The sequence below is a fragment of the Thamnophis elegans genome, chromosome 14 (assembly GCF_009769535.1).
Source record: "Thamnophis elegans isolate rThaEle1 chromosome 14, rThaEle1.pri, whole genome shotgun sequence".
In the NCBI taxonomy this organism is placed as follows: Eukaryota; Metazoa; Chordata; class Lepidosauria; order Squamata; family Colubridae; genus Thamnophis; species Thamnophis elegans.
Genome location: NC_045554.1, coordinates 41,145,066 through 41,159,853, shown reverse-complemented (window position 1 = coordinate 41,159,853; position 14,788 = coordinate 41,145,066). Strand labels below are relative to the sequence as shown.

At 40.8% G+C, this 14,788-nt stretch overlaps 1 protein-coding gene across 2 annotated transcripts in view; it reads right to left on the bottom strand.

Moving 5' to 3' along the window:
- Window positions 1-14,788, bottom strand: part of PHKB (phosphorylase kinase regulatory subunit beta) — a 114,170-nt gene that overhangs the window by 81,227 nt on the left and 18,155 nt on the right. For both annotated transcript variants that reach the window (XM_032230842.1, XM_032230843.1), the window contains 3 exons: window positions 9,293-9,392; window positions 2,197-2,304; window positions 276-356 (listed from right to left, as the gene is read on the bottom strand). In XM_032230842.1, the coding sequence (XP_032086733.1) occupies window positions 276-356; window positions 2,197-2,304; window positions 9,293-9,392 (289 nt within the window). The remainder of the gene's footprint in view (window positions 1-275; window positions 357-2,196; window positions 2,305-9,292; window positions 9,393-14,788) is intronic.

Genomic DNA, 14,788 nt, shown 5'->3' with positions numbered 1-14,788 from the left:
ATTCAGGGGAAAGAAAGAAAGAAAGAAAGAAAGAAAGAAAGAAAGAAAGAAAGAAAGAAAGAAAGAAAGAAAGAAAGAAAGAAAGAAAGAAAGAGCGAGAGAGAGAGAGAGAGAGAGAGAAAGAAAGAAAGAAAGAAAGAACATTGCTCCAATTTTAATTCAATTCAGCTATTTCGGAAAACGCCCAGGGAAAAAAATTTCCTTCCATTTTGTTTAAAAGCCTGTAAAATTCCTACAGCCTGCTTTCGTGAGATATGGAATGGGCTTCTTCATACCTCATCTGTGTTGTAAATGATCTGCAGGCCGGATGAAATCATCTCCACCAGGTAGAGCAGGAAGAGGGATACAGCATTGATCTGGATGAAGGAAAAAAGGAAGAGATAAAAGAAATAATCCTGTGAAAAGGGGGAAAAAATAGCCTGCACATACTATGATGCCTGCAGTCAATGTGCCAAGTAAAACCAGAAGGAAGGAAAATAACAGGTGTAAAATGGAAAATAAATGCCCATATCTGGAAGAGTTTGATAATCCCCTCAACACGCTTGGGAGCTGGGAGCTTCCTATGTTAATTTTTGCCTCGTGTCCCTGAGTTGTAACCGACATGATACAAAGCACAGTTTGGGGATCAGAGATACCTCTTCAAGGGGCACCGATGGTTTCTTCAGCAACCTTTTCAGAAAATACCAGCTTTCAAATAAAATGAACGATATTCAATCACAGGTCATCAGTTTGGGTTTGCGGTCGTTCTTTATTTCATTATTGCCGATGCCCAAATACCCTCTAGAGTAGAACGAGGCAACTGGAACCCTCAATTTAATGTCAAAATTGTTCTAGAGATTTCATGATGAGTGAGTGGTATTTGGCTTTTAGATCGATAGATCAATAGATCAATAGATCAATAGATAGATGGATCAATAGATAGATGGATCGTTAGATAGATAGATAGATAGATAGATAGATAGATAGATAGATAGATAGATAGATAGATAGATAGATGATAGATAGATAGATAATAGATATAGACAGACATAGAGATAGAGATAGAGATAGATAGAGAGATAGATAGAGAGATAGAGAGATAGATATAAACAGACAGATAGAGATAGAGAGATAGAGAGAAAGAGAGAGAGGCAGGCAGGCAGGCAGAGATGATAGAGATAGAGATAGAGATAGAGAGAGATAGAGAGATAGATAGATAGATAGATAGATAGATAGATAGATAGATAGATAGATAGATAGATAGATGGAGATGATGATGATAGATAGATAGATAGATAGATAGATAGATAGATAGATAATAGATGATAGATAGATAGATAGATAGATAGATGGATGGATGGATGGATGGATGGATGGATGGATGGATGGATAGATAGATAGATAGATAGATAGATAGATAGATAGATAGATAGATAGATAGATAGATACGAGCTGTTTTCTTCTTTGGTGTAATTATCCCCTAGATGCCAGCATCATCTGCCAACAGCTGTTTTCTACAAGACATTATTCCTGGGGGACTAATGTCAAAGGAAACAACAAACAGTTTGGCTAATTGAAAAGCTGCAGTGATTCGCTTAACAACGGTGGCAAGAAAGGTCATAAAATGGGGCAAACTCACTCAACCCATGTTTGGCTCAGCAGCAGAAATTTTGGACTCAATTCTGGTCGTCCAGTTGAGGACTGCCTGTACTGTTATCCCAGGTAAAACTGACAATCCAAAATCCATCACATGCAGTAAGGAAACTCCATTGAATGGAGGAAAGAAGGAATGGAAACTAAGAATTAAATTAAAAATCCATTAACTTTTAATTAAGTGGCCGGCGGTGTTCTGGAAGGGGGAATTGATTCACCAAGCATAACAGAGTAACCAGATCAGCAATTCTTAACACCAATCTATAAACATATTTTAAGGCCTTCTGCATTCACAGATCCAAGCTTGTCGCGGTTTCAAAGACAGCGACAATTCATTTTGGCCATTGCCTTGGTATTGTTTACACTGAATTATACAGCAACAAATCAGACCACAAATAGCTTGCTGTTGGTAGGCTAAAGCAGGAAAATCAATTTGTCAAGCTCCATAATTGAAGGCATTTTAAAAGAACGGGTAGCCTTTAACTAAACAGCAGGAAGGAAATATTCAAACTCACTCCGGCTCGGTAGTAGATATACTTTTTCTTTTTTTTAATCGTTTCGTACCTGCAGATGTCCATATTCCTCATGAGAAAAGACCTCATCACCTGTGTGAACGTCGAAAATGGAATGCAGGCATTTGGAGGGCTTGGGATCTTGCTTATATTGTTGAACCTGGCAGGGGGGAAAAAGATTACATGTAATTCTACGCAAACATATGGATGGGTCAAGCAACCAACATGAACTATAGCACGAGCCGCTCAACATCGCCGCGATTGGATTTCTAAGGAAAGCGCTGTGAGTTTTGCAGCCAGTACCTGTTACATTTATAATTCTTCTTGGCAAAATGGAAGGGTTTAAAACGGCTTCCCAGAAGGGGAGATTGGAAAAGCATCATGTCGTGTAATGTAAATGCAGCAACGGCAAATATGTTATTGAATCAAAGGCAATTCCTTCTTTCTTGCCAATATTACAGTTGGTTTTTTTTTTAAGCATTTCCCTGTTGAGATAGCAAGAGCAAGGGAGTCCTGCTGTTACTTTGCCATTCTCAACTTGGCACTTATGAAAAGAATAGTGAATGCAAAGGTTTCTTTTTATCTAGGGAAGATTAAGTTTTTCCTATATAGAGTCTATGGAGATTCTCAGCCATCCAGGTCGTGGTTGTCCCAAGAGGCAAACTGGACTTCCTTGTTTTTTCTTCGAAGACATATTGCTTCTCATCCAAGAAGCTTCTTCAGCTCTGACTGGATGGTGGGGAAGGGAAGAATTTATATTCCTTGCAAACAGATGATCTTTTCCATTTTTTTAGAGGGTCGATGAGGCCACTTGGAGGTTTATCTGCGTCCTCAGGGTCACCTGAATAGCACAAATGGTTCCTGAGGTCTGCATTTTTTCTGGAAATCCAGACTACAGGAATCATTTGCACCACTCAGGTGACCCTGAGGACACAGATCAACCTCCAAGTGGCCTCAGCGACCCTCTAAAAGGATGCCAATAGGAGTGTGCAGAAATGGACAGAATGACGGGTTGGCTGAGGGACAAAGGAGAAACGGAACATTATCTTAGCTGGAACCTATGGTATATGTGGGCGACAAAGAGAACAGCGGGGACTTAAAACTGGGAGAGTTAAATAGTAGTTGTTAACCATGGGAACTAAAAGTGAACATGGGTATTGTAAGAGATCCCTGAATTTTGTAAGGAGAAGATGATGGTTAGAGACTAAACAATGAGGAAGAAAAAAATGTTGGGCTGTGAATGACTGTCACCAGGGCGGGGGGTTATATAGCAATTATAGCTATAGCAGTTAGACTTATATACCGCTTCATAGGGCTTTCAGCCCTCTCTAAGCGGTTTACAGAGTCAGCATATTGCCCCCAACAACAATCCGGGTCCTCATTTTACCCACCTCGGAAGGATGGAAGGCCGAGTCAACCTTGAGCCGGTGAGATTTGAACAGCCGAACTGCAGAACTGCAGTCAGCTGAAGTAGCCTGCAGTGCTGCACTCTAACCACTGCGCCACCTCGGCTCTTATGTTTAAAGCTGTATTTGTATGTCTTATTTAAAAAATGTATAACCAATAAAGATTATTTAAACAAAATAAAATAAAAGGGTGCAAATGACCAGCTGTCTGCAAGGAGTATAAATCCTTCAATCCCTCCACCATCCAGTCAGAGCTGAAGAAGCTTCTTGGATGCGAAGCGAAATGTCTTCAAAGAAAAAACAAGGAAGCCCAGTTGCCTCTTGAAAAAAAGCACCTTTGGGACAACCATGGCCTGGATGACTGAAAATCTTCATAGACTTTTAGCCATGCACTTTGGGATAAACACCCCCTGAATGGGGTGGGCATATGAACAGATTTCCAGAAAAAAATGCAGTCATTTTGCTTTTAAAAAGACCCGTGCTTAATATTGTGGCCTGCCAGCGGCCAGCGAAGCTGGCAGCAGAGTCGGACAGTGAGGAGGTTGGGGAGGAGCATGGGCCAGTTCTGGAGGCCGGGGAAGGCTCGGACGAGGGCTCTGCGTCAGAGGCCGAGACAGGGCTGAGACTGTCGGGCAGTGATCAGGTGCCTATGGAGCTAGACAGCAGTGAGGCAGAGGAACAGCTGGAGCCTGTTCCCAGTGTGCGCATGTGCAGAGCTGCCAGAAGAAAAGAACAAATCAGAAATCAGGGTCGACTTGGGAGTAAAGCCACAGGTGGACGGTGAATGGCCCCTCCCATAGGAAATAAAAGAGGAGCGAAAGGGCTTTTGCAGGAAACAATTCATTCATTCAGTCGTTAGATTCGTTTCAGGAGTGTGAAGATCTGTCCATGAATCTCAGAGACTCTGTGCCAAGTCTTTCCTTGCACTGCACTGCGTTTGGAAAATATTTATACGGCAGTTTCCCAAGCTAGATAAGGTCTGTGGTCATAAATTCACCTTTGAAAGACTGTTTAGCAGGCCTTTGCTGAATGTGAATGAGAGGAATTCACATTCGTTTAATAAAAGGGGTTTTGTCGGGACTAGGAATCAGTTTCGTGCTTTTTGGAGAACGACATGGTACCTTCTCACAAATACACGAGGATGTTTATAGCGGAAAGTCAATGCCGTCCATCAAAAGAAAAGCAGGATCACATAATTACAGCAATATTAGTACAATCAGGCAGCAATGCAAAACCGCTTACAGAAGGCAGTCGTGGCAGTATAGAAAACCATTAGAATGACAAGACCCAGAATTATAACTATTTTCCTGGGCAAAGAACATTTCACTAGTCAGAAATATCGCTTCGTAATGGGATTCCACATTGTCATTCCACAGTGTCATTCGCCATGTGATTGTTGTGATTCACTGCTGTCCTTTGAACACACTTTGATCTGCAGTGTTCATTCTGGAGACCCCGGAAGGAACCAGAAACCATCAAGGGGCTTGTCCGATTGTTGTCGCCAAGGAGATTTAGAAATTTAGAATACAATAACAGAGTTATTCCCTGCTTAAGCAGGAAACCCTACATCACTTCAGACAAATGGGACAACTTGCCACCAGAAGTTGGGAATGCATCAACACTGGAAGTTTTTAAGAAGAATATATTATTTTCTTCATCCTGGGTTTGAATTGGGGGAGATTATTATTATTTTGGCCATATTCTGATAGTTTTGTTTCTTTCTTTAAAAAAAAAATCCTTTGTCCATCTCTCTTGCTTTATTTTACTTTTCTTCTCTTTTTTTGCCTTGGAACATGTACTTTCCTTCCATCAATTCCACTTTAATTTGTATTCCCTTTCGTGCCAGAGCTGCGCTGCAAAATAAGAGGTGACAGACTCTGCCTGCGGTTTCTGTAAATTCAGGTGCAGGGGTGTGGAAAAGGTAAGTTTTATCACACCTGCCATCCCAAATATCAGGAGAATAACGCTGAGTAATTGCTGGCATATGTTACCTTGTTGGTATTGGAGGGGGAAAAAACCAGAAACTTCGTAGATAGATCGGTAGCAAATTTACAGGTTAGCATCTGCTACCAATTGTTCCTTCTTATTCCCATTCGCTTAGCATTGTGCAACATCAAGAGAAGAAAAATTTACCATGTCAAAAGAAATTTTAAACTACAATCAGCTAGAGGTTGAAAGCTAATTACAGAAAAACAAGGTAGCGGGATTTATATACCTCTGCTGTTACAGGTACTTATGTACCTGTTACAGAAAACAAGGTAACGGAACTTACTTACCTGTGCAACATCAAGGGGAAAAATTACTATGGCAAAAGTAATTTTAAACTACAATTAGCTAGAAATTGAAAGCTAAAATTACAGAAAAGCAAGGTAGCAGAACTTACTTACCTGTGCTGACTGAGTTTTTATTTAAGCAAAGCACAACATAACCATATTTAACATCAAACCTTTGTGCTCTTGACACAGGTCAGGCAAATAAAATGAAGCTATCAAGGTGTAATGATCAGGTGTATTAAACTACTTCTTCAAAATCCATCAGATGTGGGGAGATGAGTTGGGTTTTTATGTCTCCGCGCTCTAAATGACTGGCACCATTAACACAACTTCGCATTTTGGAATGAGATTGCCTCTATTGTAGCATAAGGTTTGAAAAGATATTTCATGATAATGATGTACGATGTCAAGGTTAGATAGACAAATTACAGGATTGTTAAATAGCTCTGCCACCAACCGAAAACATTTAACTTCTATATTTGTTTGGTAATTCTAATGCCTTCCTTCCGGGCACTGTATTCTCATTCCAAGCTGCCTTTTTCAAAATCTGAACCCATGGAGCATGGTCAGCTCAAACAACCTTATTTCCAAGTAGATCTTGCTTTCAAAGATTCTCGGAAAGGATCTCATTATGAAAAATCATCTAAACAGGAAGATTTCGTTTTTCTGCACTCCCGCCTTGACTAAGAGAGGCACCTTGGCTAAAATGAAATCGGAAACACGATTATCTATGGAAAAGATGCAATCATTTGAGTATTTTTTTAAAAAAGGAATGCATTTATCCTGCAACACTCCAACAAGCAAGATTGGCAGCTGCTACAGGCAACCCTCAACTTACAACCGTAATTTGTGCTGATAAATAAATAAAGGAAGACTCTATTTCAAGCTACTTAGCTCTCATCAGCTAGTCATACCCTTACTGGGATTTGAACTTGGGCTGTTAATAGCTAATACAACTGCCTAATATGTAAAAAACAGCCCAGGTTCAAATCCCAGTAAGGGTATGGCTAGCTGATGAGAGCTAAATAGCTTGAAATAGATCTATACTAGTCTCCCTTTATTTATTTATCAACACAAATGCAACACAAATACACACACACAAACATCATCATCATCATCTTCAACCAACACTAGTGACCACTAACAAATTCTAACACCATTACAAGGAAATACTACTATTAGGAAAAAAAGATTTAAGATTATTTTGTAGGAATATATATATATATTCCTACAAAATAGGAATATATATAATATATATAATCTTAAATCTCTTTTTCCTAATAGTATATATATATATCATCTTCAACCAACACTAAACAGTGAAAAGAGATTTAAGATTATTTTGTAGGAAAAAATATATATCTTCAACCAACACTAAACAGTGACCAGTAACAAATTCCAACTTCATTACAAGAAAAATTAATCTATATACAAATTTAGGGTAGGAAATTCTTTTTCCATTTGCAACAAGACAGGATCCTCCTGGGGCCTTGAACTCATAAATAATCTTTTCCGATTAACTATGTCAAAGATGATTGCACAACACCATGTCAAATAAACCTGTAGCAAAAGGGAGAAATGCCAGCACTTCAAGAAAGACCTTGTCAAAGTAAATTTTTCAGAGCCGATAAAAAAGTAAAGAAACATGTCATCCCCAAAATAGCACAGACCCACTGCATTTTTAAATCTATCTGCTATTTTTGTAAAGATTTAATGAGAATAGAGCAGAACGCAGAAACAACAACAGTTTGAAGAAAAGAAAGCATGCTAAATATTATTTGTGCACCTCTAAGGTATTTTCCCTGACTAATTGGGAAGGAGGCAGTTAGGCATAGATCATCTTAGAAAACCTTGAAAATTAAAAGGGTATAATTTAAAACGCAGTTATATGTGTAATTTAAAGCGTGTGAAATGCTGCTCACCAATGATCATAACTCGGGCACCAGAAAAATGTTTTCTACTTTGTCATATGCGTGGGTGTATGCATAATGGTTATCTTTTGAGAGCTGAATGCAAAGAAATTTCATTTTAATGAGTGCTGATTAGTGTATACTTAAAGTGACAATAAAGTTTTTATTCTATTCTATCTGACTTCAAGTGACCATTCAAAGTAACAACAGCACTGAAAAAAGAGACTTAGGAACATTTTTCACACTTACCGTATTTTTTTGGATAGTAAGACGCACCTCCCCCCCCTTAAAAGAGCATGGAAATGTTGGTGCATCTTATACACCGAATACAGCCATTTTTAGTCTCCCGAAGCCTGCCCCCACATCCCATTTTTGCAAAAAAAACAATCCAATTTTTCACAAAAACGGAGGTATTTCTGCCTTCCCCTAGCCCTGCTGAAGCCTGCAGAGTGCGGCTGGGGGTTAAGGGAAGGCAAAACCTTTTTTTTTCTTACTTATCTCTTCAAAATCTTGGTGCATCTTATACACTGGTGCATCTTATAGTCCGAAAAAATACGGTATATGATTGCAGCATTTCCATGATCACATGATCCAAATTCAGATGCTTGGCTAGTCAGAACTAGTTCGCATTTATGATGGTTTCGGTGTCTTGTGATCATGTGATCCCCTTTTGTGACAAGCACAGTCCATGGAGAAGCCAGACTGACTTAACAACCATGTTCCTAACTTAACAACCGCAGTGATTCACTTAACGACTGTGGCAAGAAAGGTGGTAAAATGGAGCAAAATGCACTTAATAAATGTCTCACTTACAAAATATATCTTGGGCTCAATTGCAGTCATAAGTCCAAGATTTCCTGCATGCATTTCCAATACTTAATCAACTAGCAGTCTCTGGTTTGCTCTCGATTCAAGTTCTAAATGTTATTAAAAGCGTGGCACGACAAAACCGTGCTCGACTAAAGCGCGCCCGATTAAACCACGTCGCTGACGTCATCAACAGGGCGACAACAGCCAGCGCGGAGAAAGAAGGGCGCTTTAAATAGCGCTTTGAAAGCAAGCCGATTCAACTTAAGGTAAGGGTTAGGTTTAGGGTTAGGTTTAGGGTTAGGGTTAGGTTTAGGGTTAGGTTAAGGGTTAGGGTTAGGGTTAGGTTAAGGGTTAGGTTTAGGGGGGGTTAGGTTTACGTTTAGGGGTTAATTTTAGGTTTAGCGTTTACAGCGTGCTTCTGTCTCCGCGCTGTTGTCGCCCTGTGATGACGTCAGCTACGCGGTTTCGTCGCGCGTGCTTTAGTCGAACGCGGTTTTGTGGTGGAACCATTAAAAGAGGGTTTGCTTTTAAATAGTTGATTTACTATGTCACGTATGTCTTCATCTGTGGCTTTTAACTATATTAGGGCCACAGCCTAGAAATAAAACTTTTTTTTCCTGGCAGCATGCAAACTGGCGTCACATCTGTGGCCCTTTTCAGTTGTTTGCCGGCGAAACATTTTAATGCCTACAATTAACTTAATCCTTTAGAATTAAGTGTCTGCCTCTCTCCATAATGCAACGTTTTACCTTATCAGCCTGACGCATGTAACAGTAGAGAATTCCTCGCATGCATTTTATAGCAGAATGCTCCATTTCGTGGGTCCGTCCCTTGTCGTCATCAATACGCCTGAATAAGGGAGATAACCCATGAAAGAAATTAGAAATTCGTTCAGAAGGAAGTTGAAAGCACCCACATCCCACCCACCCCCGCTTTTTTGATAATTACGCATTAAGGCTGTTTTGACAGAATGGCACGAGCCAACATAAATATTCTCCGGCCCCATCAACCTTGCCAGAATAAAAGCCAACTCTTAAAAAAAAGAGAGTCAACAACTAAGCCAACAATGAAGTGCGGGTTCATTCTTGCAAAGAAACTTTTGTTTCCCTCTCTCTTCGTATTTTAAAGAAAACGTGGGTTATACCACATGATGATGAGCTGCAAAATGGAAAAGAAGAAAAGTTTACACCATATTTTTATCCAAAATGCTTTAACCTTTTTACAAGTCCACCATATATGATAGTATGTAGCATCAGCACAATCACATCTGAATGATAGTCTTAAACTCTCTGGTTCCACGATAGAGAGAATGGATGCAGTAGGAGTCCCTTTCCAGCATACATAAAATTGGCATCAATTGATTACGTTTTACCACTTTAAAGGCTCTTTCCTCATATGACAGATACTCTTTATTGACTCTTTAATCCCTTCTCTCTTCTTTTAAGTTTATTCCCTCTAGAGTTTTGTGAACTTTTAAGAAGTACGTGCAGTTAATGTGCAAATTTTTTTTTTTTAAAAAAAGCATTTGCTGCCTTTCAAAAAAAACACAAAACCATTAATCACAAACCTTCAGAGCAGAAACATTATTAATAACAAAATCAATGATCAGAAGAGGCGACGGGATTAAAAAAAAAGATTCAGAAGCAAATTAATAACTAAACTTCTCTACGGGGGCATTTTAAAACAGACAAGCTATAACAGAAAAGCATCTTGCTTCTTGTGGGGGGGTTCATTTTTGCCTCAATATAAATGACAGATCATTCAGCCGGAGTCACATCAATCAAAAAAATATGACAAAGTTCATCAATGCTGTTTTCCGATGCTGTCTATATGTAAAAGAATGTTAAGTCCCAAGTTCCAAAAAGCACTGAACCCCCAGAAGCACAAATAACTATTAGAAAGATTCCAGAAGATCTGCATTGATCTTCAAAACTTGAGATCTCACACCTGTAATGGTGAAAGAAAGAAACATTTCAATGACAAAAAAATCTGTCAAGCCGAAGGAAAGCAGGAGATTCAGGCAGTTTAAATGAACGTAAGATTTATTGCAACCTTAAGCTCCCCCAAAAAATCTATATATGTAAACAAGTCTGTCTGTCAGTCTGTCTGTATGCATGTATGTATGTATCTGTGGTGGGATTCAGCCAGTTCCCACCTACCCAGGAGAACCGGTTCTTAACTTTCTAAGAGGTTCAGAGAACCGGTTGTTGGAAGAAATCTTCCTTAGGTTTTTTTCCGCTTTACAGGGCTAATCCTGTAAGGAAGGCAGGAAGGAAACATTCTGGTGTTGTTTCTAGCTTAATCTTTATTGCCCTGCTTACAGAAACTGCCTCTCCGGTTGACCCTTAGTACATTGTAACAGCTACGGCGAAGCGCCCATCGACCTGAGTGATGTTGAGTTGGCCACGCCCACAAGGTCACATGACCACCAAGCCACACATACCCAGCTGGTCATTAGGTCAGAGAACCGGTTGTTAAATTATTTGAATCCCACCACTGGTATGTATGTATGTATGTATGTATGTATGTATGTATGTATGTATGTATGTTCCAGCATAACTCTGGAGCGCCTCAAGCAATTTCAACCAAACTTGGTACACAGATGACTTACACTCTGGAAACAAATACTTGGGGGGGGGGAGGAGACACCTCTGGTGTGTTGGTGTGTGTGTTCCAGAATAACTCTAGAACACCTGGCCTGTTAAGGAGAACGAGTGTGGCGTCCTAGAGTGGCAATTGTTTGTGATGTCAGTTCCTTCGCAGCTTCCTCTGGAAAGCAAGCTGTGACATTCGCCCTGATGGATTTGAGTAAAAGTGCCAGGATAGTAGACATGGCAAGGAAGAGGCGAGCATGGGAGGGGGAAGGGAGAGGGTAGGGATGATGGGCATGGGGGTAGGGGGAAAGAAAGGCCCCTGTCAGATAAATGGCTCCCTGTCAGACAAGCGCTTCAATGCCTGTAAATACCCAGGCAACGCTGGGTCGTCAGCTAGTTGAAATTAAATTGAAACAAGCTTGGAGGGCAAACCATTGCCAAAAGCTTAAGCTCTCTACAAAAATCTGACCTACTAACGGTTGAGGGAAATGAGAGGAAATTAAGAAGACAGTCAAGGTGGGCACGCAGGGACTCGTGACATATGACGCGTTTAACCTCTCCGTCAACAATTTCAAGATGTGCACATACGTAAGTAAAGGCAACAGAAGCCCCAGCACTCCTTTCATCTGATTTTTTTAATATATTCCGCTTAACACATCTATTTCCGAGTGTTTTATTGTAGCCCCAAACACAGGCAAATTAAATTAAAGATATACATTTTGAAAGTTGACATTTCCAGACTGCAATTAAACAGAACACCTTAGGTATTCATTCTACTGGTTAAGAACGGTGGGGCTTTGATTTGCAGTTACCAAGGGTACTTCAGACAAGTACCTATCATTAGGGGAGAAAATGAATAGGAACAAGCTTTTAAGGGAGATTAGACTCAGCAAGGAAAAAAAAATAATTGTGAGGGGAGGGGAAATAAAGCCACTTGCAAATCAGCATTTCAAATGAAGGCAGTGGGGGAAAAAAGGCTATCCAGCTTTCAAAAACAGCAGAGACCACTGTTTAAACCAGAAGAAAAGGAAAGCCTTCACTGAAATAAGAGGCTGAGCCACTTGGTGAAGGTGATGACTTAGAAACTAGGAGACAGTGAGTTCTAGTCCCACCTTAAGCATGGAAGCCAGAACTGTTGGACTTTGGGCCCATCAGCAATGAGTTCTGTTGTGGCCCAGCAGGTGCCATTGGAGCTGCCACCAGACTCCGACAGCGAGGGGCCCTCTGAGTCGGCTCTGGAGGATGTGGAGGACCCTGGACAGGGTTCTGCAGGGTGCAGACAGGCTGGTTGGCCAATAGGTGGCACCTGAGCCTTGGACTAGTGGGGAGGAGACAAGGGAGAGTGATCCAGAAGCCAGCAGTGAGTTGTTCCTGGATGCACGCCATCGAAGAGCTACTAGGCATCAGGAACAATTACGCGATTACAGGAGGTGATTGTACTCAGCTGGTGGTCATTAGGCTCCTCTCCAGACTATAAAAGCTACTTGTGCACACGCCCCTCTTTGCAGAAGTCCACGCAGGATTGAATGTCGGAGGACAGTACTGTGAGCTTGGCAGGCTGGATTGCTGCCAAGCCTTATCTGTGTTTATTGCTGCCTGAGTTTGTCTGAGTTGCTGCCAAGGTCCTTATCTGTTTGTTCTGCTTGGCTTTCAGCCACCGAGGTTTTGGTGTCTTGCTATTAAAGTACATTCCAGTTAAGCTTGTCTCAGCATTCGTTACTGGACGGAGGAGGGGGTCAGAACAGAGTTCTAACCTTTAGGCATGAAAACAGACTGGATTGCAGTTGGCCAATCACCAGGAGATTGGGAGTTCTAGGCATGAAAGCCGGCCGAGTGACTTCGGGCCAACCACGAGGAGAAGCAGTGAGTTCCAGTCCCACCTTAAGCATGAAAACTGGCTGGGTGACTTTGGGCCAGTCCCCCCCCCCCTCTCTCTCAGCAAAATTCACCTCACAGGTATTTTTGTTTTGCTTCTTATAGAACAAATAGATCATTATAATTGAGTCGTTTTGCCCTTCTTCATGCTTTGGCTGCAGTCTGAAGTGAATTGTGCCCTGAACACCACACAGAATTGTGTAGAATTCCACAAAACCCGCCACTGCGAAATCTTTGAAGAGTGCCTCACGATGCACAGGGCTTATAAAGAGCACCTTTCTTTAAAGAAACGGTATCTTTTTCTGGGCTTCCACAGCCGTTTCATAAACTGCTTCAATCTGCCTCTGCCTACGTGTGCATTTGCAACCACTTCCCAAACACACAAACACACACACACACAAAAAACCGAGGGCAGAAAAATCGCAACACAATCTTCAAAAAAGAGCTGTGTGTGTTGTTGTTGTTTTTTTAACTGGGTTTTAAAACTCAGGAAAGGTAAGCTTGCCTAAGAGCGAGCTCAGTAAGATGAAGGTATGGAAGAGATCAACAGAAAGGCAGAAAATGGAGTGGTGCGGTGGCCGTTCGATCCTAGGCAGAGGCAGATATTTCTCTCTCTGTGCACACTGAAGAATATATCTGCTGATAAAAACTCCGCCTTGGTGACAGGAAGGGCATTTGGCCATTAAAACACTGTTAGCTCTATTCAGTTCCCCAGACTCCACCTCGCAAGGGATTATGGGGTCGTTAAAAGAAAAAGAAGAAGAAGAAGAAGAAGAAGAAGAAGGAGAAGGAGAAGGAGAAGGAGAAGGAGAAGGAGAAGGAGAAGGAGAAGGAGAAGGAGAAGGAGAAGGAGGAGAAGGAGAAGGAGAAGGAGAAGGAGACGGAGACGGAGAAATCAGAAAATGTTAAAAGACACTGAAGTCCTCTGAATTGTTAGAAAATGATCAAAGTAGCCAGTTTAAAATTCCCAATAATCACTGATAAATTCCAGCATGAACCTAACATGCTTGGTCTAAATACATACTAATGCTTCAGAAAGAAAAGCATTTAAAACCTCACCCGGCCAAAAATTGTAACAACCTGTCAGAAGTAATTAAGTACTGTAGCCCACACTGTGGATCAATCAGCTTTTTAAAAGGCACTTTGTAAACAAAACAAAAAAGTCTTAGCCAAATCAACCCCACTGATTTCAGATACCACATTACATCCATGCAAGAAAATGCAAGCACAGAATGTGAAAGGAAAGAGATCAAATCAAAAGATTTTTTTTGGGGGGGGGGATGTTACAACATTGCCAAATGGTAAAACCAATGATAGAAATAAATCCCCCCAAAATGCCATCACTTTGGCAATGAGCTGCCCGCACAGGTTAGATGTAACCCATGCATTGCTCTGTTCTGTGCCTATTCTCTCGTTCCGGTTAACGTTATTTTTAAAATATTTCCTATCTGATTTGTGGAAAGTTCAGACTGAGCATCAATGCATGGTAAAGCCCAGATTTTAAGGTATGGTATGTTCATCAGTTGCCATGGTAACAGCATCCTGCAATGAATCCTGCTGTTGTTATAACTGACCATCTTTTACAGAAAAGGCAATTTTGTATTTAATTATTCAGGGTGTTAAAAGTACTATAAATGATTTATTCCTTATTTATTCCTGCTGTACATGTATTTATCTTCTCTTTTTTTCTGAGTTTTGTTCAGTTACTTCAATTTGTCGTTGTCTTTTGGAATCCTAGACGTGGGAATTATTGAGCCAAAACTCAGAGTCAGGAAC